The sequence below is a fragment of the Dufourea novaeangliae genome, unplaced genomic scaffold, assembly GCF_001272555.1.
Source record: "Dufourea novaeangliae isolate 0120121106 unplaced genomic scaffold, ASM127255v1 scaffold48, whole genome shotgun sequence".
NCBI classification, from domain to species: domain Eukaryota; kingdom Metazoa; phylum Arthropoda; class Insecta; order Hymenoptera; family Halictidae; genus Dufourea; species Dufourea novaeangliae.
Genome location: NW_015373938.1, coordinates 2,072,664 through 2,099,738, shown reverse-complemented (window position 1 = coordinate 2,099,738; position 27,075 = coordinate 2,072,664). Strand labels below are relative to the sequence as shown.

Here is a 27,075-nt window from a genome sequence, read left to right as displayed (position 1 = left end):
TGACACGAGCGAGCTCACTTCACGTCTTATTACTCCAACTTTCCGGAGACGAATGACCCTTAGGCCGTCTTTGAGTAGTCGCGATCGGTTGATTCGGCTATCTTACGAGGATCGTGATTGGTAAATCAGTGGACAAGGGTAACAATTTCTATTTTAACCTAAATAGAATATTCAGCACTATATTACACTTTCGTACAACCTTTTTTTACGTATACCTGCGATTGGCGGACAATGACCCTCACGAAACGGAAAAACAGACGCACAAGGACGATTTCTTAGAAATTTCATTTCGCAGCAGTCCTTGGTTGTAAACAATGTCAGAATCATATGTTTATACATCTGGTTGACAAATTGTCGAAAACTCGTATTCTAATTTATTCTACGATTAATAAAGGAATTAAACTACATACATAGCCCAGTCTATCCTCGAAAATTTGTTATTCCAATTCGTTTTAGATGGAAAGTATTAATATACGATGTTTCGTGATATTTTTGTTGCCCCTTTCTCAATGCTTTGAAACAGCGTGCTTTCCAGAACGCCATCTGTGATATATACTTCCCGCCAATTTGACAATGATGCCAAAGTTTAGGAAATATATGTATGAAGATATTATTGTGGATAGATAAAGAACACACATGTGAATGTTAATATTATTTGTTATTCACTATTGATTCATGAGGATTCCCCAGAGAATCTAATATATATTAAATTGTATACAACTTACATTATTGTTATATTATCGTGTAAATATTATAAAGTATGTAAAATAAGACAAAAAATTGAGTACATCTGAATGTTTGAATACATATTTGTCCATTCTTAATGAATTAGTGACTAATCAAGAAAAATAATATAATGGAAAAACTATTTTCATTAAAAATTTTGTGTATTCCCTTTTTCAAATACAGATTCTAGCATAACGTTAGGTTCATAAAAAGATCACGTGACTTTATGTGACATCTCTGTCCTCAATAATAAGTACATATAGAACATTGTTTTCAGTAATGTGTTGACAACAGTTGACAGCAGTTGACACTTTGACAGTGTGCTGTTCAGTGCTGTTGTGGGTTGTGACGTACATACGATTGTTATGTGTTTATAGACAGTACTTTTGTGGTGGAAGTGCATGACAAAATTAATACCATATGTGGTGTCACTATATTTTGGAATTTCTTACATTTCCAAATTCATTTTATTTAGAAACTAATTTAACTTAATAATTAACAGAAAGTAACATAACCTCGAACTGGTTCTATCGAATTTATTCTGCAAATAAAATATTTGTAACACCATGATAGACACAAAACGGAAGATAATACAAAAATTTAACAAAGAATTAGGTTCCAGTTTGAAAGGACTGGAAAAAATATACGAATTTCATCAAGATCTTAACGCACAAAAAAATGAAATCGAGAAATCGGTACGGATGTATGAATATTTATTTATGCATTTAAAAATTTATTTGATTAATTTAAATCTTGATATCCTAAATAACTTTACTAATCGTTCTTTAAATTTTTAGTTATCAATGGCATCGTCTGAAGCTCCTTCGAAGGTGAAGGTAGTAATAGAAAGTGTGGAAAAAATAACTACTGAATTCCAACAATTAGAAATAGCTTCTACAGAGTTTAGAAATGACATACAGAAAGCAATGTATGAAAATGATAAAAGTTTAGACATGCAAAAAATTATTAACACAATAAGTCAATTGGATAAATCCTTAGCGTATTTGAGTTTTGTAAAATATGTTGAAAATATTAGGTGAACTTTTATTTAATGATTTATATAGTGTGTCCTACAGTGAATGATTAATCAAGAAAAAGATTTTAAACATATTTTAAATAAGGTGTTGCTTGTTGATAAAAATAATTTTGAATATATTTAAGACATTAGAAAGTTTCATTAAAATTCAACTTAGTTTATTAATTTGTTAATCAATGTTCAAGATATAATCACTTATTAGTTCAAGCAAGGTACATACGATTCAAATTTTTCTGTATTATACAGTCCACTTGTCCACAGAATAGTACATTTTCAAAATCATTTATTTTAGTAATAAATATTTTGATGCATTTTATAACATATTATCAATTTATTGTAGAGTTGGGTTGAATTTTATTCGAATAATACACAGTGAAAAGCAGTAGTATCTAAGGGTATCGTCCTTGAGCTTTAAACAGTTAATGAGATTAAATAATTGTTTGACGATTCATTCATAAGGAAGAATTATTTATTTAAAAATTGAAATTTCCACATGTAAACAATTAAATATGACGAAATCTTTTTTTATCTTTTATTCGTTATTCGAAATTTTTTATCTAGATAATGAGTTTGCCCATCTCTGATTTATTGGTGTATCACACATTGAAGGACACCCTATGCATCTCATAATTTTCTTATAATTAAAGAAATATTTGTTTTTAGTGACAAAGTTCAACTGTCTTTAGCAAATGGTGATGATGAGTCAACTATTTCATTATATACAAATCTTACGGATATTAGTTGTCAGTTGCAACAATCTGCCTGTTATCATCTTGTAAATTACGTAAGAGAAACGCTACACTTTTGGCACAACCTCATAAAGGATAAATTGTCTAAGTACATTCTCTTACTATATATACTTTTCTACATTTACCTACTATTTAATATATATAAGTATGTACTGGACAATTTTTGTGAAATAATCTAACTATTCCTAAAGTTTTAACCCCTTGGCCTATAACATTGAGTCAGATTCGTGTTGACGATTTCAAAATCGATTCAGCAAAGAAGAATATTATTCTGTTTTCTTTGAGTTGAAGTGAAATGCCACATTGCTGGCATTAATATTTAACTTTTACAGTAAAACTACAGTTGCGATAAGTACAGAATTCCTTTCGTTTCTGGGAAACTATCGACAACAATACAATCCTGGAGACTGTAGATGTCAAGAAAAAAGTAGGGCAAGGGGTCAATGAATTTAGAGAAAGGTATTCCAATTAGAATTGTATATCGGACAATGAAAATCTTTGATTTTTGCACTAATTATAAACGATATACATATAAATTCTACATATTACTACAGTTAAAATAATATTTGGAATTGCATCTAGAATTTTCATGAAGAAATACCTTTAATCCAATCACTTTATAGTACATAATAAAGTGTTAAATAATTTTCACTGTATGATGCTGATTTCTAAATCAAACATTTATTTTAGATAGAATTTCTCTTGTACACTCTGCAGTGAAAACCAAATCAGAATATACACAATGAATAGATTGTTTATACAAAAAATGTTCACATATTAATCCTTAAATAATTTATATATTTATATACATAATAAGTAAATATCTATAAACATGTACATGAGATTTAGTTATGAATTATATTTCAGTTATGAATTACCCAGAACGCTACATAAATTAATATTTAAATAAGTTTATAATTTACTGAATAATCTGTGGACAAAAATATACAAAAGAAAGTAGATCTCAAATATAAGTATTTGAAAATATACATACGATTTTAATAGGTTGATTTAAAGAAACTAACTATAGCTATATTCTGCCCTAAAAAAGTAATTTTGCATCAGCTTTACATCCTATATATCTATAATTTAGAGTATATAGTACAGTTGATAATTCATAACTTGTTTACTAATTTGTAAACCTACCACTCACCTTGTATTATACAAATATGAGAATTATTTGACACAGCTTTACTTGTTTAATGAAATATTTGTATGAATATTTATAATAATTTAATTACATAGCTATTTAAAGAAAAGGTACTTGTGAGAAATTTGTGAGCTAATAATTTATTCAGATAGTAACGTAAACAATGTATCTAATGTTGCAAAATACATAATGTAAATTGATATATTCAATGTACAAATGAATAACGTTCACGATAGAAAGTATATTCATGCAGAGATGCACTATTAACACATTGACTGTCACAATTTCTTAACTATAAGTGAATTTCTTTATAAAATGTATTCGTTTAAGTTTTTGCTATTGTAAATATAAATATTTACATGTTCACTTGTACATTCTTTGTTTGGATCATTGCTCTACTACTTGTTATATTTATAAGATTTTAAACGATACAAGGTTTAAAAATTAAATGCTTTTTCATATAATTAAATGATGCCGTCACCGATGACCACCGTGATTGTCAATGTGTTAAACTATTCGCTGCTAAATATAGCGCTGCAACATATGTACAACACTCATATTTATTCAATATTCAGTGAAGAACATTTAAATTCGCGTATTTACAGATAATACTTACATGTACAATTTGCAGGGAATACAATGATATATTGAAGACACTGAAATGGCCATTTTGTGGCAGCAATTCAAATTCATTAATTACAACCATGCCGGAAACATTAACTAAATTTAAAATACTTACAGAATATTTACTACATTTGCAATTACCGTATCCTTTCGTCGAATATATTGTCTTTTTTGTGTTCTGTTAAAATCGTTTATATTAAAAAGATTATATCATCCTTAATGCAGTGTATGCAGAGAAGAATCTGTTAAACCAATGGTAACGTCAGTCCTGTTAACAGACTTTTCACCAGTGAGTTTGCCAATTTCACTAATGGTACGACCACTGCGACAAAGATTTATATATCACTTCACAGGTACAAAATTAACAAATCGACAAGACAAACCAGAATGGTTTTTTACTCAAATATTAACATGGATTAAGGATCATATTCAGTGGGTACAAAAAAATGTTCAACCGGTAGCAAATTCAATAGGTTTTAATCATGTAGATATGAAGGTATTACAAGAGTATTAATACCTTGTTATTTGTGACTGAAATATATTGATAATGTTTACGCACAAATTACTTTATTGCAACAGGTAGAATTTATGCAAGCTTTAGTACAGTTAGCAGTCGAAAAACTTCATTCGGAGTTAGCAATAGTGCAATATGACGATGCTTTATTTGCTCACTTGGTGGACGAAGCTTTAGGTTTCGAAAGAGAATTGAGAGAAACACTGTTCTATCCATCGACACAACCAGCTACAGTTTTTGTTCTTACCCAAGCTCATGTTTTTGTAAAGTGGATTAACATGGAAAAGAAATGTAAGAACATAAACTATTTCTTAAGATTTAATAACTTACTATATAATTTGTCATTAATATTGATATGATAAAAACTTAGATGCTACCGAGAAAATGGATGCAATTCTTAGTTCAAGTACTGCTTGGGAAAAATTATCAAATTCTGATACTGATGACATGAAAGTGACAGAATGTGCAGATGCGTTTCTTACACTCCTTACAACAATATCTGATAGATATAAACATTTGCCTCAGCCTGGTCACAGGTATGCATATCATATACAAGGTGTCAAATCTAACTTGATTAAGGGGTCATGCTCAGTCAGAAAGCCGAAAAACGAGTGTTTCTTCGGAATTTTTTTCTCAAAAACTATAAGACCTTTTTAAAAAAATGTGTTTGTGTTTCAAAGATTGCAGTTTCTAGATTATAAACCGTTTGCGTCAATGCAAAGTTGCAATCTTCGTATCGCTGCATCACGTGCATGTCTTATTGTTTCTGAACTTATTCTAGCACATGTTGGAATTATGATGCAGCGATACGAAGATTGCAACTTTGCATTGACGCAAATGGTCACCACTTCGAGCATTTCCTATAACATAGCAAAAAACATAGCATTCCATTAAGAAAAATAGAGATGACCTTAAAATCTCCTCTATGCCTTCACCCACGCAGAAAATGTTTGTGTCACAATATGCCGCCCTCTATACCGTGTAAGTTTTGTATATAACATTTTTTCATATTATTACAAATAACGGTAATATTTAAAGTGAACATAGTTATTGCCCCACCCTGTATACATATATTTTAAAAAAGATCAAATTTATAGGAAAAGCTTTTCTTGAATGAGTCACGTTATTCGTGGGAAGCAAGTAATATTGTAGTCAAATGTTTATTTTTTATGTACGAAATGAAATTTTCAGGTTACAGTTTCTAGAGCTACAACTAGAACTCATTGACGATTGGAGAATAAGGCTACTTCAATTATTACATGAAACTAACGAAGATCCTTTAACATCCCTTATGCCATGCATTCTTAATTCTTTACACTATGTTGCAACCGTCCTAGAAGAATGGGGGGTCACAGTTGTAAGTGTTTTAAAACTAACCAGGTACTTATATTACATACACACTATTATTACACACTAATTAGATCATTTCTTTTTCTTAGCATTTCTTGCAACTATATTTTTTTAAGAAACAATTTGAAGCAGTTGAGTCTGCAACCTTTGAAGGAAGTGATATTACTGAAAGTATAGGTGAGGTAGAGGGTTCTGTGTTCGATGAAGCAGTTGCCCTTTTGAGAAGACTGGAAAAGGAATTAATAAATGAAATTAGCGATGCAGTAGCTTTAGATGTAAAGGCAAGAAGCAGGCCTTATAGAACAGATAAGTGAGTATAACCTATATAAACTTTAAATATTAAACTCTTTCACTGATGTTTGGCGCCTATAGGCTTGAATATTTGCTCGTAATATACTCGAATACTTTTTTTGGACAGCGATTGCTACAAAGCGCTTAGTATTTAATATTTACTTACTTTAAAATTATCAATTTTTAAAAAATATTATTTTTGTATAGAATCTAAATATAATTACACGTAGAGATGAATAAAGATTTATCTTTTACAGATGGTTTGCAATGCAGTCCGCTAAAGAAGTTGTTTCTTTGTCGGTTACTCCAAGTGGTTATTCTATGTTTCAAGAATTAGCAACACAGCTTAATCAGTTGTATAATACACTTGCGTTGCCGTTATTTAATCAGGCTTGGAAAAATTTAGCCCTACAATTTGATCAGGTAAGAAAAGATTTATATGGAAAAGCATAATTACATACAGAAGTTATACTAGAAATGATTTTTTCTTACAGTTTCTTTTAGAAGAAGTTGTTTTGGTAAATCACTTTAACACAGGCGGAGCTGAACAATTGGAATATGATATTTTTAGAAATTTGTTCCCATTATTTGGCTTGTACATCAGTAATCCAGAATCATATTTCCCACTGTAAGTAACATTGTGCGTGTGTATACAGAGGCATGTATATACAGATATTTCCAAATTGAATTTATATCTAGACATTTATTCATACAATATGTATAATTGTTGTTCCGTGGTAAAAATTGCGAAACAGGAGATATCTATGTATAAATTTATTATCATCAGAGTTGTTAAACTATGTGTAATACTTGCCATCACGTGTTTAGAAGCTTGATCTTAAAAATTCTGTACTTCTGTTATATTATATCATTATCCTCTACAACACCTTAAATTTAAAGTACGGAGTTTCAAGTTACACACATAAGTACTATAGTAAATTCTGTGTTTTCCTTATTGAATATTCAAATTATATTTCAGGATTAAAGAAGCATGCGTTTTATTAAATATTCTATTGGGGTCAGCAATGTTACTACTCGAAGCTCTTGATAACAATGATGAAACTACAGCAAAGGAGATATTAGCAGATATTGGGGTTCTCAAAATGTCACCCGAACTAGCTCTGAAAGTACTCGGAACTAGAACTAACATAGCTTATATGTAATGAGATCTTTTAATACATTGAGAAAATTCAATGAATTTCAAATATATTTAAAAAATATTTAAAGAATAGAAATTTGATTTGTAAATAAAGATATACAATATTTTACTTAGATAATACTTACATATTTATCGAAACGATTTTGGTAGGAGATTCAACAAATTAATGTAATACCGCCGTTATCTGCGCCTAATAATAGTAATCGATTAAGAGGAAGAATCGCCATTGTAGTAAGGAGCCCTTTAAAAGTGTCAGATTTTAGCTTCGATGATGAGAACGCAGCTGCTGTTTCAATAGATGTAAAAACTCCTACACGATTTGCTGTTGTTCCTATAACAAGTTCTTGTTCATAGGTGGACATACAGTGAACTGGTTCTGTAGCTCCCCTAAAAAATTTTAAATAATTAGAACATATCTTCCACATCACCTTAATTTGAAAAAACAAATATCTAATTGCATTTATATTCTAATATATGTATATATTTTTATTTATTATCCAGTATATTTTCTAACATATGCATGTATATATTTAGTAAATCGAAATTTGTAGACAGTAGATTGGTCATTTACGTTACTACATCCCATGTAAACAGATATAAAGAATGTTTGTGAGATGAAAGAAACAATAAACAATGTGATATTAATATTTTATCGACTAGACTTTCCATTTAAAATAATAGTTCATTGGTTTCAGGAAATTTTATTAAGATTACTTTCAAATTATTGCAGATATCGGAATGAAAAAATAAGAATACATTTAAAATTCAATATGTGACGAAGGAAAAACAGCGTAATCGTTGATATAATAAAAAAATATTACAAATATGACGCTATTTACACTACTTTAAGTTATATTTATTATAATGTAAATTATCGATGCAATAAAACATGCATCATTACATGCAAAATTATTTTCTCGTATTTATCAGAAAAATGTTGTTAACAATGAGGCAATAACAGATTGTTATATCAGCGGAAAAGTTTTCAGTTTCTGAATATCACTCGAAATTGATTCTGAATGAGTAAGAAAATACCACTGGTTGTAATTGTACTCACTTCATATGGAATTTAAGTTTCCCATCCACTGCACTCCACACAGCGATAGTTTCATCTAACGAAGAACTAACTATAGTGGTTTCATTTATTGTCTCTAGTTGTAATATCTAAACAAAATGAACATTTTTAAGAATTAACCGATCAGATACGTATTTTAGTTGTAAATAACCTACCTCACATTCATGTCCCTTCCAAGATGCAATAATAAGACCAGTTCGAGTGTCTAAAATTGTTAAAAACCCTGATGCCTGACCTAGGGCTACCCAATTACCACTAGGTGCTACTGCAATACATCTAATTAAACCTGTGGGATTCACAGACACCTAAAAAAGAAAAGAATATGAAAACCTTCAAATAAAAACTACTTGATATAGTCACGATCAAGACAATTGTCCTAATACGTACCTTCATTTCATTTACATACTGAAATGTTCTACAATCAATAACTCTGAGCGTAATGTCAGTTGTTCCTACAAGCAAAGTTGTAGATGGTGAAGGACTTGCTATAAATGTGTTTACTGGAACAGGTCGAGAATTTTCCGGACATCCAAGAAGGGAACCCATAAAAGGATCCCAACAATGAATTGCACCATCACAAGTGACTACGTATCTTAGAGATTCTAAGAATGTCAGCGCAAGAATAGATTTTTTATGACCAGTATAAGTATATTGGCAAGATGAAACAGTATTCCCATCACCCTATTAACAAAATATATCCTTTCAAAATTTATAACCTATTCAATTTCATCTGCAATCTGCACTTAGTTATAATAAGATTTTTAGTTGACATCAAATCAATGGACAATTTAAAGTTCTTAAGGATAAATTCGTTAAAAATAAGGATCTGAGGAATTAAATTCTCAGAGAAATGCAAGCGCTGTTAGGCTAAAGGTAGCACAAGTTAAAGGTAGTTATTCTATTTTCCGTAATGAAATGATACAATGTTACTTTCAGCCCTTCATAAATTATTTTCTTCTTTATCGTTTTTTTTCATAATTGTCGATTAAACCGTACTTTCTATATACAGGGTGTCCCACGCAACTGGAATACGCTATACCTCCTAAATGGTTAGAAATAGAAGATAACATAAGTAAAAGTTAAATGGTATCAGACGGTGCATAATATGCAACTAATTTTATGGTCTTTTGTGCATTGGTGCATCAGAAAAATGCAACTGCACTTTTTTTTTAAACGGAAACCTATGTTTTTGACTGCACCAATCGATGCAGTTTCTTGTGCTCTACATAAAAGTACTAACATACTTATGCCTTAAACTTATTCGTTAGGAAGCTATTGAATTTTCATGCTTACAAGTATTGTAATGGAACATAACGTAGGTACTCCGGAACACTTACCGAGAGACTGAAATAATTCAGAGAACTTTTAGCTTCGATAACTTCTTAACGAATAAGTTTAGGGCATAAGTACGTTAGTACTTTTATGTAGAGCACAAGAAACTGCATCGATTGGTGCAGTCAAAAACATAGGTTTCCATTTTTAAAAAAAGTGCAGTTGCGTTTTTCTGAAGCACTGATGCACAAAGGTGCATAAAATTAGTTGCATATTATACACCGTTTGATACCATTTAACTTTTAGGAGGTACAGCCTGTTCCAGTTGCGTGGGACGCCCTGTATATCTCGTCGAACACATGTAAATATTACACTCTACATATATATTACCTGACTTCTTAAACTCCACAACTTTACAGTTTTATCTCGTCCGCCACTTATGAAACTGTTCTCATTATCTAGTACATGTAAGCATCTAATACTGTTAGTATGTCCGCTAAATGTTTGAAGCTTTATTTGCTTTACGTTAAATGTCACATCTTTGTCTGATCTTCCAATTTCATGTTCCCAGTATGCCAACCAATTCCCTCGTAATTGCCTTCCAGTATACGATGAACTGGCTTCTCGAGTGGACATGTTGTCCGCTGTAGCATAATCCCCAGTACTGGTCTTTTGTATTGCAAATCTGTTACCTACTACTGATATATTTCCAAAATTTGATACGTCTTTGTGAACTATCCCTGAAGTTTCCGTTGCATTATAATTACTGTTGTATGAAGCGCTGTGTTTATTATGATCTGAAAAAAGATCGAAGAAAGAAAATATAATTAATTATAGAACCAGTAAAATACAGTTTATATTATTTGATATATCTATTATATACAAAGAAACTGAAACAGTTGAGTCGCATTAAACGAGTAAGTATAATATTCCCCTATTATAATCATGTCACCGTACTCATTATATTATGAAACTTTTGTTCACTTCGACTTACTCGTCTAACAAATAGTATGTTCTTTTCTTCGATATTGTTCAGCAGTTTCAATTACACTGCATCTTATTGTGATGTATTGTATTGTATTTAGACTTGCTTTCATTACAGATATAATACAAATAAAAAATACTAGTACTCGTAATTTATATTATCGGAGTTCATAGAGTACCGCTCAAACAGAATAAATATAAAAGAAAAAGCAATAATCCCATTATTATTGATTCAAGACAATCTTATGCACGAATCTAAACTTCACTGTGATTAACACTTTAAATAAATTTTATGAATAAATAAATATAACATACCGAAATTTATTGTATTTATTTTTGTATCTTGTTCATACTTTTGACATAAATGATGTATGTGTCCATAGTTTTTAAGTATTTGTTCCATAACTTCGCTGTCGATGCATTTATAAAACAGCATGTATGCTTTATGGGCAAATTCTGTTGTAAATACAGCCTTTAATTCGTCAAGTGCCTGAAAATTAATTAAAATGTCACCATGAACGTCTGCGAATATAATGAAATAATCAATAATTGACGTGCTCGTTAAAATGTTTAATTACTTTATTTTTCTGATAATCTGATATATCCATATTTTCTACAACTGGCGGAGAATAAGAATCAGCGACGTCTGTATTAAAATTTGATTGAAATGCACGAGTATCTCTATTCTCCTCATTTAAGCCCTTTATCCTGTGTGAATGTACAATCATCTGTATCACATTTATTGTACTATATTATAACCATGCGTATTGTACAGGATGAACCACTGGTTGAAATGACACCAAAATTATATGATGTAAAATTAATAAAGAAAAAATATATGTACAAATTCGAGAATCTAATGACAAAAAAGTATTTTTTTTACTCTTATGCTTCCAAGGTTATTCGGAGGGCCCTAAGAAAGGGCATTAAAAGAGCCATGCTGAATTTCAGATGACCTTAGCTACAAGGACAATAAAAATATCTTTGATCTCAACAGATTCTATGATTTTGTTCATAAGGTGGCTGATACTAGCACTATTTTAATTGGGACTTACAACATCAGCATCTAAATATGTATTTAATTAATAACAGCAATAGATAGATGTCATAAAATTACCTCGCCAATTGTTCGTTCGCTGCTTTCTGATTAATTTCGCTTTTGAAATTCCCCACAACATTTCGATTAAATGATTTATCAAAGGCTAAGAAAAATCGTTGAATAGGAACAGCTAAATGATTTTTTATAACAACACTTCCCAATCGTACACTGAACATGAATACAGTCTCCAGACATTTTTCTGCTAATACTGCGCGTGCAATTACACCATTAGGAAAAGTAAATCTTGTAGATGATAATATACGTACTGTAGGGTACAGTATTGCTTTTACAATTGGTTCCTGTAAGTAAACAATAATATCTTACTGAATGTAAAGGTTTTTTTTAAGTTTAAGACCTATCTGAAGAATACTTACGTGAAGGCAATCCATTAAAGTTGCGTCATTAAGGTACGGTGTAATATGATTTAAAAGAGTCAAACACGAAATAAGTCCTCCTTCTAAATTTTGTGTTAGTTTTCGTTTACAAAGAGCTATCAATTCCACCATATGTGCAAAGTATTGTAATATTATAATTTGTTCCCCATACAGACCTGTACATGTATGGAAGTTTCGTTAGTTTTAGTAGATTTTGACTTAATACAAAGTATTATTCAAGAAAATGAACCTGCAATGGCTGTAAGGCACTCTAGAACTTTGACAGCATTACGATCGCCAACTAAAACTTTTTCTTTGCGAGTAATACCCTGCACAGACGATGTAGTTTCATCGATTACTGTTAAATTTTCCTCTCCTGTGTAACACAACGCAAGCATTCTTAATAAATTTCGTGATAAATATCTAGCAGTGAGTACAGGACCAAGTCGATGAGATAACCAAATAATAGATCCTGCGCTCATTTCTGATGTTGTACATTCATTTGACATCGATTTTTGATAAATTTGATCTATCTGAACGTTTTTATGTACCGCAGCATCAGTTTTAATGTCATCTGTTTGTAGTACTATAGAATTTTGTTCCTCCGCATTACAAAACTCTTCTGAATTATTAACAGAATCGGTAATTCGACAGTAAGAACCATTGTACAATAAATATTCCTCATTGGAAGTTTTACTCCCTACGTTGCAGCCGATATTATTAAATTCTATTACCAATTTATTTGGAGAATTCGATGGTTTCGGTATAGGAATTGTTGGCGATTTAATTGATCTCAGTGGTGAACTTTTGTTTCCTTCGTCATTTAAGTCATCGTTCAGATTCAAATTCAGATCTATATGTAAATCAATATCGTACGATGCACCAGAAGTTAATGGAACCCAAGAACTGTCTTCTGCATCCATCGTGAATACTTCTGAAATATGTAAGAAAAATTTGTTATTAATTTTTGAATATACAGGGTGAAGCAATAACTATGTCCACTTTGAATATTGCCGTTATTTGTAATAATATGGAAAAAAGTTACATACAAAACTTACACGGTATAGAGGGGGGCATATTGTGACAAACATTTTCTGCGTGGGTGAAGGCATAGAGGAGATTTCAAGGCCATCTCTATTTTTTTTAATGGAATGCAATGTTTTTTTTATCGCAATGTGATAGCCGGCGTTGAGACGACTTCAGCGAGCTATCATTGAATGTCATGGAAGGTCAAATGTGGTAGTAAAATAAACTTTCTTACATTACAGGAGATGCTCGAAATGGTGACCGTTTGCGTCAATGCAAAGTTGCAATCTTCGTATCGCTGCATCACGTGCATGTCTTATCGTTTCTGAACTTATTCTAGCACATGCTGCAATTATGATGCAGCGATACGAAGATTGCAACTTTGCATTGACGCAAACGGTCACCACTTCGAGCATCTCCTATAATGTAAAGAAGTTTATTTTACTACCACATTTGACCTTGCATGACCTTCAGTGATAGCTCGCTGAAGTCGTCTCAACACCGACTATCACATCGCGGTAATAAAAACATAGTATTCCATTAAAAAAAAAAAGAGATGACCTTAAAATCTTTTCTATGCCTTCACCCACGCAGAAAATGTTTGTGTCACAATGTGCCCCCTTCTATACCGTGTAAGTTTTGTATATAACATTTTTTCATATTATTACAAATAACGGCAATATTCAAAGTGGACATAGTTGTTGCACCACCCTGTATATCATGTTTCGTAGAGATAAACATGTTTAGTTGTGGACCACCTTCGACATCATTATCAGTTAAAATCAGGTTATGTGTATAATCAGTTGTTATAGGTCCAGGTGATAAAGAAATCTGTTCTGAACCTGCAGAAGAATCTTCGTCCAACGGTGACAAAATTCCTTCTCCTTCATTACAAATATCATTTAAATCGCAGCTTCTTTAAAGAAGAAGAAAATAATGGTAATTTTAGAAGGTTGTTTACAGACATCATTCCTTTACTTACAACAAAATCATTTGCTCTCGTAAATATTTATGTGATATATCCTTACTTGAGATTACCAGTTTTGTGAGTATAAACTGAAGATCCCTGTATATAATCTCTATATCCCCCAACCGCTTCCACGAGAGGTGTAATAAAATTTTCCAAATAGCGTCTTAAACCCATTCTTACTGTAAGCTTTAACAGAAAATTTCTATGATATAAACGCGTGGTTCTAAATTTTGCAACTATCCCCGACGGCAGTATGTCAGCACACAACGAATTGTCCATAAAAGAACCATTTTCATATAACTTCATAATAGATGTAAGAAATGTTTCTGCGGTATCTTTGGGACCCAATGCTCTGAAACAATTATTATTAACCAACGTTATAACAAACAAATACGAACCATTAAGATCTTAATAGGACAGTCAAATACAAAACGAACTCACTTGGCAACAGGGTCAAATAAATACCAAGCAGCCAAAACAGCGCTGTAAGGTTCCTCCATTACTTGCTGTATATGAGGCACTATTAATTCTAAAGCTTCTCTTGCAATTCCAACGTGGGACAGTAGATGTTCCAATTCCCTCGCAATTGCTTTAACTTTGCATTCGCTGATTTTACAAAGAAATCTTGTTTTTGTCTTAAATGTAAAATCTGGATCGTCTTCAGACTTCACCATAAAATTTAACTCGCGCACTAAACTGCTGTATTCTTGTAGCATTTCAACTATATTGAATAAATATTTATAATATTTTGAAAATGGTAATAAACTTCCAAAAAGTATTGGCTGGAGAAACTGGTGGGCAGACGGTGGTGGTAGGCCCATATATGTAACAGTTGGATAACGAAAAGGTGTATCCATTACCTAAAAGTATACGCTTAATAAACTACATAATATATTATTCAAAAGACACCTCAATTTTCTTAAATGTAACTCTATATTATTATATGATAACGAAAACATATTCTTTAATACATTAAGTATAAACATCTTGAATGAAATTAAAATAATTTTTCTCGAATTTGGATTCCAATGTTACGAGCACATTCTATTTTGCATAATTCTTGTACGAAATGAAACTTACTTCTGTGGTATCAGCATTATAACTTTTTGGTACAATATCCACTTGCAATAATAAAGCTACAGCATGTCTTACACACTTGGGTAAACTATCAGCTGATATTTTCAAAGTGTTCAAACACACCGCAAGTCTTTTTGAAAATGATACTTTCTCCATATTCCATGTCGCTCGGAATTTATTGGACAAAAATATTTCCACGATTAAGCAGCCAAGTATTTGTTGTTCTTTGATGCGTCCACTGGCCACAATTTGTTTGTAATTAATGCATGACTCGTGCAATTCAATCTCGGACTTATAAACCTGAGAGCTCACTTTATTCATAAATATATGCACAGTTTCCACATGGGTAATACCTGCGACTGGATTATAGTCTTTAGGAAGAATTATTGTCTGGCTTGTGGATTTCTCTTGTTTGATCACATCTTCGGTGGAGAGCAGAGAGCCCCGTGAACGACTTAGTAATCGACTTAAAACCAATGGTGATGATTTAGATGTACTCAAAATTGAAACTGGTAGTTCTTCTTCTTCAAACCCAGAACTGTGACCCTCATCGTCACTAGCTCTATTTCCACATTGATCATTTTCTAATGGATATTATATAATTATTAAAGAAAAACTGAAAATAAAGATCATTAAATAATTAAAAACTGTATAGACATACTATGTTTATTAAGTACAAAAGATGAACGTAATCGAGGTGGAATTTTACACCAATAAGGCGAAGGAATTATTTTTTGTGGATGTGGTTGTGTAAAAAGTTGAACCACCCCAGAATTGGTTAAGCCAGTATGATTGTCAACAAGCTGTAAGCAAACATTTTTCGACTTCACTGCGGCTGAACCAGATAATCTGTCGAACAGAAAAATCAAATAATAGTAATCGCATCCATATTGAATGGAATACTAAGAAGAATCAAGTACACACTTGTAGCCAAAAGTTAAATCTATCCAATGATGTAATCTCTCGGATACATAAAAACTTTCCAAAGCTTCTCTGTGTTTCTCTATAAAATCTTCCGGTGATGTTGCCCATGCAGGAATTTCTAAATCTGGTAAATCTTCGTGAATAGACTGTTCATAAAAGTTTTGAAACTGTTACATATACGTATATTTTACATGAATTTATTTTAATTTATTATCTGTATCTTACTTTAAAAACATTAGGATCGGAGAAAAATTGTGGTATACATTCATCTGGACTCCAGTCGTGTAACCTTTGTATAGACGCAGGATATTCTCCTGGAACCCATTGGGGTCTTACGTGTTTGCACAGTACAGATTTATCATAACGACGCGAGAGATAAACATAATACGTAATTTCTGACAGAACATCCGAAACGTGATGACCAACCTGGAAATATTGACACACCATTGTTAACCCTTTGCACTCGACTGTCACCTCTGAAGTGACAAAATGAATGGAAAATTAGAAATTCTGAATGCAAAGGGTTAATAACATAGTTCACATAAAAACAAAAAATTTAATTTGTATGAATACATACTGCTACAGATTGTGAGTCGAACGTCAAATCCAACTGTCTATCTCCCTTGTTTAAACGAAATTTAGATTTGGTTAGATCTCGCCAGTTACCACCACATCTGGATGTAAAGTCCGTAACCCAAGGCATAACGTGATGGCAACTTGGATCTCCGTATCTTCTTCCAGCCATATTATTTAGTGCAGTCAAATAATCATAATTACTAATGCAATTATAGACCCACATTTCACACAACTTCTCGATACTTTCATTCGTTCCAAATCTGGGATTTCCTTGTGACATAGCGCTCGATGAAATTACATCAATAGTTTTTTTATATCCGCTGAAATTTTTCCATTTTATCTCATGATTCGCAGAAACTTTATGAACTTGACTTTCTGATTTGATATACACATTATCGCTCAACTTTGGTAATACCTGTCAATAATATCTGATAAAGCTGTTACAGTTGCAATAAAAAATTACGCCGATAAGCGATATTTATAGGAAATTATGTAATGATTAACCTGAATAGTAAAATTATCCATGAGTAATATATCGCTGAGGGTAATTTCACCTAATACTAGGCCTCGGTCATGTAAATCTCTATATAATTGTAAAAGTTGATATACCAGAAACAATGATTTTCCATGACTCATGCTTAAAACAGCAGGACTGTACATAACACACCTATAATAATATTAAAAACTTGTAATGTAAATGTATAATTACTAATTAAGTCAAATATATAATGTCGCTTACTCCCGGAGTGAGTATTCTGCAGTTTGTTCATGCAATGTCACGAAAGCAGATGCAGTTTCAATAGCGAAAAGTATTGGAAGAAGATTACAATGTGCCTCAGTTGTCACACCGGGTAATACAGATAAAACTAATCCATTCTGAATTTGTACTAAACTACAGCCATACATTTTTTGTAGAACTTCTTGCATAATTGATGTATCGCTTACATTAGCTGTTATATTACATTGATCTTTATGTTCTACACAATTCCATGGATCTATTTACACATGTAGATAAAGAAATAATTTATTACTGCACATTTAAGTATGTTATTAATTCGTTGATTGAATACTTTTGTTAAGATACATACTGTAATACTTTTTATAACATTCTTTCCATAAATTTTGATAATTTGTTTCCACAACATAATGCAATAATTGTGAAAATGTTAAATCTGGTTGAGTACTTCTATTTGTAATATGTCTGCCCCTTACAAGTGGAATTGCATACTTATTTTCTTTTTCATAAACCTGAAATCATAAATAAGTTTACATCTTGAGAATTGTTTAAAAAATGGTCCAGTATAATCAGAATAGATGTTCTCAGCTAAGACAAACAGAAGTGACAAAAGAAACATCTAAATATTTTACTTATATTTAACACATAATTTTACATTTAAAATATATTACTTTTCTTAGAAGTAGAACGACACGACTATTAAGTATAATTACATTTTCTTAATAAAATCATAGGTTTTTTATGCAAAATAAAATTGTTATAATAAAAAATGAAACAGAGAATACTTCGCGAAACGATCCATGCATCAATAAATTTTTAGAAAAAATTATTTAGAATTTCTATTATTTCAGAAAAAATTATTTTTCATTGTAGTTAAGTTTCATTATCATTCACTTCAAATTATGTTATTACGTACAGGATGTCTTATTCAAATTGCCTATTTAGAGTAAATTTTAGTCTTGATGAAGTAAAATAGATAACACACATTATGATGAATAACAAATGTGGTTTATAATATCAAAGCCTAAATGAAAGTGAGATATTCAATAGTTGTAATAACAGAAGAAATAACAGTCATTATCTAGACATTAATACAATAAATGCAATAATTTATTACTACAATGAAGACATCTTAATATCTTATGAATATTTCCACTTAAATAAAAGTATTTTCAATATACTGTTGTTGGGTCATAATTAAACTATGAATGTTTATGCAATTAGAGATATCTATGGACTAATTGTCAAAAACTAAACTCAGACAGAGATTTACGTATTATGTTAAATGTCTCACCAGGTTCTAAATAAAATAAAAACCTCATTAAAGTGTTATAAACTTTTTATTATACCCACTTACAAATGCGGTATACGATAAATGCATAAAATCTATAGTGTAATTATAACGCACTTTAATATATTGTAGTAAATTTGAGTAGATAAAAGAAATATGTAAGCATGTTAAAATCTACGCATTTCTTTAAAAAAGATAAAAAAAGAAACATACTTTGACATATACTCTTATCCAATTTGAACCCAACTCCTCAAGCATGGGTTGTGCTGCAATTTCATCTTCAGTTAACTTGTCATGATTAATAAATGAAATCGGCCCTATGGTAAGTAAACTAGTCAACCAGCTTTTATGAACAGTTAAACAAATTTGTCCATCCGTTATTTTGATATACTTTGCTGGCACAAGCAAGTCTTTTTTTATCACATCCATTTTCTAACTTTCTATTTACACTTATAAAACAGTAATCTCGAATACACAAACACTTAAAAGATATTTTAATGCAGTCATTGTCTTTTTACTTTTACACTATTTCCTGTAAAATATACTTAAATTATATTATACAATATAGTCCTTGGATTTAATAAAACAGATGACATGTTGTTATTGAACAGCTGAGAACAGACGCCATATTTTGATCACTTTCCATAACACTATTTGTCGGAGTTCTTCACGCGTCTTGCTTGTTTTCATGAATACAGAGTGTTTGGTGGTGTTTGGATATATCTATGTACATATGTTACATTTTTAAACTCTTGTTCTCCAGTGTGCAATCAATTACATCAGATTATTTTTAGTCACTTTTATTTGTGGTTATGTCAGGATTACGATTCTATATAAAAGTTGCCCAGTTGATAGGTTAAATATAATATTTATCCAAATGTTCCCCGACATGAAAATGAATTTTTCTCAATTTACACTAATAGCAAAAAAAAATTATCTCGAACGATTGCGTGAGGCATGATTTTTCTCATTTACAATTAGTCTTTTCCGTCTATTTTCCCGCACAAGAATAAGGTTCATATTTCATGCATACATATGAAAACCACCTGTATTTTTTAATAGTACATTTATTATACGATATAGTTCATACATATACACAGAAATGATAAGAGATAGGTACATGTTGTCGGATTAACTGACCAGACGTCCGATCCCACAGGGGCCAGTTAAGCGGGGGTCTAAGTACTGTACTTCATTTAATTGAAATTTCGCGTGAGGACTTAATATCTATTAATGGTAACCACTTGCTCTGGTGTTGAGATAATTGTCCACTATCAATTCAGCAGGCAATTATTGCAATCGAATGCGTACCACGATGGTCGAACTTGGCATTTTAAAGCCTCAAAATGTTTGAGACTGTACAGGATTAATCAAAGGGTTGAAAAATTGCGTTTAAACACATCAGTTAATTGTTTATATGTTATATAATATGTCTTAAATATTATCTTAATTATCTTAAATGTTATTGTTATTGTCTACTGTCAACCCATTTAGTAACAACCGTATAGTTCAGTTTTGCGGTTCAAATAATAAAATTTAAAAAAATCGATTTATTATTTACAAATAAGCTCTACATACACGGTTTTATTCGTTACTCGAAATAAAGTATATCCAACTCTGATATCCGCATATATGCACGCTTATACTTTTCCCAAATTAAATTCCCCTCAAGATTGACCTGATGTGTGATACGTACCTACTTCCGTCAAAACCTCAAGACTTCATACTTTCACTATATACCGTTCAATAACAAAAATTCAATTTCAAAAAATCACCAGACATTAATAATCAATCTACCTCAGATAGCACATGACGCCTTTAAGACGTCCATTTTACGGCTATTTTAGGTCTAAGGCTCCCTTAAGCCGTCTTCAAGGTGTAATTAGCCATCATGTGCCTATCTGGGGATGAAATAAATTTTATTTATGATCTTGGTTTCTGTTAAATAATCATTTCCATTAATATTTTGTATTTTTTGTAATGTAAAAATTACATTGTAAATTATTCTACTTTGTATATGAAAAGGTTCTACGTGAGTTCGTTTCGTTTTGTAATTAAATTTCCGATTATATTCTTCAACCCTATCCCAGATAGCGCACAGACGGCTTAAAAGCGCCTCAGACCTAAAATAGCCGTAAACTGGGCGTCATGTGCTATGTGGGATGACACCGATTAGTGTTTTTATTTTTCTAAATTTTATTTTAAAAAGAATACTTGGCGATTATATTACTGTAGAAATGTTACGAAATCTGTAAGTCACATAACATCTTGATTTTTAGAAGGTGGCAAGCGACTGGTGAGCGGACTAGCGTCGAGTTTCATGTGTAACCGGACCGCAATGCAGTTCAAATTACATGATTAAAGATAGTTCAAATGACATCACATTTGAACTTATTTTTATCGGTAGTATTTCAATAAATTTTAAATAATTCACAAATTTTATTTATTCTGCTCTTTTGTATACACAACAAATTTATGTATCACTTGCCATATTACAGTCTGCATAAGCTACGTTAACATCATATTGTGTTAATATATTGCATTAAAATAAACAATATGACATGCTATACTACATATTTTTATTAATTTACAATGTTACTGACATACATATCACATACACAAAAATTGTATATAGTCAGCATTTTATAAGATGTATCAGAAATAAGGAAACATTAATACTTTGTACAATTTCTTTATAACAATTATCATACAATTAATATGGTATTATAATCTACTATGTATATGTGTCAAAAATAAGTAGCTTTAGATAGAATGTTTGTATCAAATTAAAATCAGGTTTTACACAATATCTTTCTCCTGCATTACAGAAACTGTATAACTTGTATCTAAATACAAAAAATTTGGCACAATATGCTCGCAAGTACAAGAATAATCTTAATCTTGTTAGAAGTCCAATGTGATCAGTCAATTTTGGTTGCTACTTACTTTTTTATCATATTGCACGGATCATATATTTCATAGTTTACAATAATATACAGAGTTCCTTACAAAAGGTTTATAAGGGGACTATAAAGGGTTCCTATTTGACATTTTCATGAAATAATTGTGATACACAATTACATAATGTTATACGTTCATACACATAACACAATACATATGTATTATTGTAGTAGATAAGCAATACGTAAAGATTCTGCTTTGTCATTCTAGTTTTAATACAAGTCATGAATTTTCTGGTACAAATACATAACAATTACAATTTACTAACTCTTTTAGGAATGTTTTGTTATATATCCATAATTCATAGATGCAATTTTCTTTCTAATTCAGGTACTTATTTATAATTACTACTTTCCAAATATATAATATTTACAATTTGAAAAAAGTCTACTCATTTTTAAAATGCACACAAATAAGTATTCAAAATAGAATACCTGTCAATTGAAATCAACACTCCGAAGAACATTTTTTGGACACGCTAATGGAACACAATCTTTGATTAAAATATTTGAATCTAATTTGTACCTCGAAGATCCTAATTTTCAAGATTTTTAATATATAAGAAAAATAATATCAATTCTTGTACTTTCATAATTCTTCGATTTGAGATTTTAATAAGGTAGGCAAAGGTGGCATACCTGCTGCTATGTAAATATCTGGTGAACCAGTCGCAGGAAAAACATGGTACAGTATGGCGTAGTAATGGAATCCAGCTGCTGCAGCAACAAAAAGATGCCAGATTGCATGCGCGCAAGGTATGCGACCATCAGATTTAAAAAATACCAGACCAGTAATGTAAATAGCTCCTCCCATTTTCAGCTCAGTAATGTTGTAATAATTGTACTGGAAGAATTAAATACAAATATTTTAATGATCTACGACTATTGTTTGCACCATAATTTCACATGGCATTGTCCTGAGAGCATACGTTGTTATGTACTTACAACATTAATGATAGCAACACTAGGACCGATTCCCATAATTACATAAAAAATTGTTTCTAACATTTTGTATCGTTCATGGAAGATTTGTTGATAAAGTATGCCTAATATTGCCATAATCCAAACAGTGTAACGCATTAAAAACAATAATTCATCGTGAGGGAAATGATCTACATTTAACCAAGGAAAATAACTAGCAGCAATAAAAATGTAAATCATAGCACGATCACAACGATGAAGTGCATCCTTCAGTTGCCTGTAATACAACCCAATGTAAAAAATGTAATTTTACATAATTACAACACTGAAACTTATTTAAGTACCTGTTGTAATTGCAGTAATGTACACTATGAAAGAATGTTGATATGGCAAAAACAAGAATCAAAGATGTACCATATACACAAGCTGATACTAATTGTGTCCACGTTGCTGAACGACGGATAAGTTCTAAGCTCCCTAAGACTGACGGTACAACCCAAATTCCATGAGTAGCCACATTTGCTACATGCTCTATAGGAGTAGGGTTATACGCTTCATTTGTACATGCTCGAGGATTCATCCATTTTATTCTGTAAAGATTTATCGTTATTATTGTATAATCCATCTCTAAATATTCCTTTCCCTTTGTGAGTATATACGAAATAATTAAATAAAATTTATTACTTGAAGCTTGATGTTTGGGATGAATAATGTAAAGTAATAGTATAAGTTATTTTATTCTGCATTATTAGAAACATAAGTAATGACTGAATAACTAACTAATTCTAAAATCTTATATTAGGGTCATTTTTATTCAGGATTTCTTTTATGCTTTTTTAAATATGTACACTATGAAACACTCATGTACATACAAAATAATGTTGTCACTTGAACAGCATAGGCATGTTTATTTATATAAATAACTCTAGTATACAGGATTTAGCTGAATATTTAACTTTTAATTTTCTATTTGTAGTTGTATATTACATCACTAAAGAAGACTGTAATGTCTATTGTAAAAAAAACTGAGAGATACTAGATATTAGAAACTACTACAGTAACATGGAACTTATATTATTACATTGACTTGTAACTTCCTCCACTGATGTTTTTTCTACAAAAATCCAACTTCATTTATATTCGATCAACTAATAAATAAATCACATATGTTCATTAATGGTACTGCAATAGACATTATATATTAATATAAATTGTAAATTGTGTATCAAAGACAGTTATGACTCAATCTAATATATGAACATAAAATTTGATATTAGCAAATGTTCGTCAAAAGATGTTCCTTAGACAATATGAATGTTCTGTGATGAAAATTTTGAGGGTCTAATTATATATTAGATATTATGAGCAGTATTAAAACATCAGTAGAATATTCAAAAAATCTAAAGAACACAAAAGTAAGTATAACTGTTCAAAGATAAACAGAATAAAAAATTGTATATCCGTCATCATTAGATAACTCTGTATGAACTCTGCTTTATCTACTTGTAGAAATCTATATAGATAGACAGTTAAAACCTACATAATTTAAAAATATGTGGTATAAATATTAAAGATAAGTTGCTGTGCTCTCTATCTAGAATGACATATGTTAAATTTAAGAATACAATTATAAAATTTGAAAAGCACAAAGTCATTTATAATATTTATTTTTGTTAAAAATGAACAACACCTTCCACTTTATATCTCGAAAAATGATATGCAATCTACAAAATAAATAAATTAGAAAAAGAAAATACATCCATGTCTACACATATAAATGAAACTACAAATATTTTTTAATTTATTACAAGATTACATTTTATATTATGAACTGTGATGGAACAAACTATAGAAGAAAATACACTGGAATAATGTTTAAAAAACCTGAAACAATTTCAATTCTTTTAAGATAAATCAAACCATTTACTGCTACACTTTGAATCTTTTCATGTAATTTCCGAAACTACAAAGATTCTTTGTAAATTTTTTCAAATTTTAACAAAAACTAGTCTGTCATTGTCAAAATGAAATAAATCACGAAAACTTAAATGTGTAATTTACACAAAGTTTCAAGAACTCAGAACGAAACCAACTGTCGTTTGAAAAGGAGCTGAATGTCACTCATTATTTACATACCTCAAAGTCTTTATAACTTTTATTTAAGCTATCTTAGTTTTGTGCATGCATGGATTTGTGTGTATAATAAAGTAATAATCTAATATTGAACTACACTTCCTAAGATACATAAATGTACAATACCTACTTGTTAATTTACATTCGTTGATAACATTCAACGTGTTCCAAAATAGAGTAAAGATTCAATTGTTTAATCTCCACATAACTTGGATGTTCCATGGATAATAATTCTGATGCTATGTACTCATTTCTCCAGTTACAAGCATAACATCAACGCATTCCATTTAAATATACCCAATCAAAATACCCAATACATGCAAAGTTTTAGTTCTACTAATAAAGAAGATAAAATTGAAAAATATATATACAAAAAAATATTACATAAATACAATGAAAATAAAAATAGGTACAATAGTAATGCATAGTCTTAAGTTTATTGCATAAGAAGTATTTTTAATAGGTATTTAGCTTGTTAAATCGGTAAGGGAATTAACTTTTAGGGTTTCATACTGATATACAGGGGTAATAAAATATAAAACAACATGCTGCATTGAAAATCAAATGTTATTTCTTAGAGCGATTTACAGAATTAGAAATGAAATACAGATTATAGTTATCAACTACGAATATAAATACCATGCAAAGATTAAATGTCATTGAACGATAATTAGAGAATGTTACTTATATATTAATTTAGACAATCGTTGTTATTGTACTAAATGAGTTAAGCAAATTAATATACAATCAAATGTGAATAAATTAGTTATTTGTTATTTACTGCTTGTTATTATATCTTACTTTTTAATGCGTTGAACTTGTAAAACATTTTTTATTGGCGCCGCAAGTAGCTGATGAAAACTAGATGTATCCATGGTGTTTTTCAGGAAATCAGTAAATTTCATTGTTCATAAGATGTCAGTGTCACCCCATCGGTTTAAACATTAAAATAAAACGTTATTTAATGTAACCGTATCCCTGCGGGATTTTTTTACATCATGCTTTATATATCTAAATTATAGACACGAAATATTACATAAATACTAACAGTGTTTTTACTTGTTTCATTTTAAATAATTTACTCCCTCATCTTCGCACTCGCGAAACGGGCGTCACGGAACTATGAGATCTACTGACAAGTGACACTGTCAGTCTGACAGCTCTCGAGTCGCTCTACCGGCTCTACTGCAAGGCCGACGAAACCGCGAACCATAAATATAGTCAATAGAACTCAATACACGAAATAAACAACTCTTTACTCCCAACCACTCCCAACTTTAATGCCATTGTGAATCAGTATAATCACATTTACATTGCGATTGTAAGTTTAAGTATATCGTGTATTTGATTACTAAAATTCAAATGATCCAAATTCATTAATCATTGTATGAAAGATTTATAAATACGTATATTATTATTATATTTATCAATAGATCATTATAACAAAATTTTACAATTGAATTTTATACATTCCTAGATAGCACATGACGCCTTTAAAACGCCCATTTTACGGCTATTTTAGATCTAAAGCGTCTTTAAGTCGGCTTCAAGGCGTTATTAGGTGTCAAGTGCTATCTGGGATAATACTGATTTTTTTTAAGTCGTGGAAGTGAAACAAAACATTTCCAATCCAAATAGAAATATGAACGTCTGTATTTTAAAGTAACAAAATGTTTTTGGTATTCAGATAATAAATCAACAGTATGGATCATATATATAAAGATTAAAATAATATACTGTGCGTTTCATAACACGAGGGACCCATTTCAGCGTTGGACGGGAGACAAAAAACATTAAAAAAATGTTCATATAAATGTGCGTGTCCCATTTGACCTTGTTCCCGAATTATAGCCATTATTGTACTCCAATAATTCTCAGTGACAAGCTGAGTTATGTAATATATAACTGATTCTGCTAAATTTTGTTAAATTGACTGCCCAACCTTATGTTGATTTCTTGAGTAATCAATTAAATAAACTACATAGAAAAAGTACTACTTGATGTTGTATGTCACACATGTGGTTCATGCATGACTGCAGTGCTCCACCACATTTTACG

The 27,075-nt window shown here is 30.7% G+C and overlaps 3 protein-coding genes across 3 annotated transcripts; 1 reads left to right on the top strand and 2 right to left on the bottom strand.

Annotated features, from left to right (window-relative positions):
* Positions 1 to 1,292: 1,292 nt before the first annotated feature.
* LOC107185550 (RAD50-interacting protein 1) lies at positions 1,293 to 7,614 on the top strand. The gene is made up of 12 exons (XM_015573253.1): positions 1,293 to 1,421; positions 1,524 to 1,762; positions 2,426 to 2,599; positions 4,293 to 4,427; positions 4,520 to 4,781; positions 4,865 to 5,090; positions 5,170 to 5,335; positions 5,991 to 6,156; positions 6,239 to 6,459; positions 6,698 to 6,863; positions 6,935 to 7,068; positions 7,420 to 7,614. Exons 1-12 carry the CDS (start codon positions 1,293 to 1,295, stop codon positions 7,601 to 7,603), a joined length of 2,202 nt encoding a protein of 733 aa, XP_015428739.1. The 3' UTR covers positions 7,604 to 7,614.
* A 126-nt stretch (positions 7,615 to 7,740) lies between these two features.
* LOC107185549 (WD repeat-containing protein 81) lies at positions 7,741 to 19,506 on the bottom strand. Its single transcript, XM_015573252.1, is given in 22 exon segments — positions 7,741 to 7,986; positions 8,657 to 8,763; positions 8,830 to 8,979; positions 9,062 to 9,355; positions 10,337 to 10,743; positions 11,246 to 11,420; positions 11,509 to 11,638; positions 12,048 to 12,328; positions 12,404 to 12,579; positions 12,654 to 13,337; positions 14,188 to 14,345; positions 14,458 to 14,751; positions 14,841 to 15,259; positions 15,441 to 16,060; positions 16,138 to 16,325; positions 16,401 to 16,546; positions 16,626 to 16,826; positions 16,978 to 17,391; positions 17,481 to 17,643; positions 17,716 to 17,971; positions 18,065 to 18,224; positions 19,217 to 19,506. Coding segments are annotated over 22 exon segments (5,871 nt in total). The 5' UTR covers positions 19,433 to 19,506; the 3' UTR covers positions 7,741 to 7,754.
* Positions 19,507 to 22,552: 3,046 nt separating this feature from the next.
* Positions 22,553 to 26,032, bottom strand: LOC107185596 (monocyte to macrophage differentiation factor 2). The gene is made up of 4 exons (XM_015573316.1): positions 25,819 to 26,032; positions 23,229 to 23,474; positions 22,909 to 23,161; positions 22,553 to 22,807 (listed from the first exon to the last, which is right to left on the bottom strand). The coding sequence occupies exons 1-4, from the start codon at positions 25,920 to 25,922 to the stop codon at positions 22,553 to 22,555; spliced, it is 858 nt and encodes a 285-aa protein (XP_015428802.1). The 5' UTR covers positions 25,923 to 26,032.
* Positions 26,033 to 27,075: the final 1,043 nt, after the last annotated feature.

What these genes read in the sequence shown, in the direction of transcription:
- LOC107185550 (XM_015573253.1), top strand. Translation starts at nt 1,293, where the DNA reads ATGATAGACACAAAACGGAAGATAATACAAAAATTTAACAAAGAATTA. An exon ending in TTAATCATGTAGATATGAAG is followed by an intron (nt 4,782 to 4,864) that starts GTATTACAAGAG and finishes TTATTGCAACAG; the next exon opens with GTAGAATTTATGCAAGCTTT. An exon ending in GATTAACATGGAAAAGAAAT is followed by an intron (nt 5,091 to 5,169) that starts GTAAGAACATAA and finishes ATAAAAACTTAG; the next exon opens with ATGCTACCGAGAAAATGGAT.
- LOC107185596 (XM_015573316.1), bottom strand. Translation starts at nt 25,922, where the DNA reads ATGAAATTTACTGATTTCCTGAAAAACACCATGGATACATCTAGTTTT. An exon ending in CAAGTTCAACGCATTAAAAA is followed by an intron (nt 23,475 to 25,818) that starts GTAAGATATAAT and finishes AAATCTTTACAG; the next exon opens with AATAAAATGGATGAATCCTC. An exon ending in CATTACTGCAATTACAACAG is followed by an intron (nt 23,162 to 23,228) that starts GTACTTAAATAA and finishes GTTGTATTACAG; the next exon opens with GCAACTGAAGGATGCACTTC.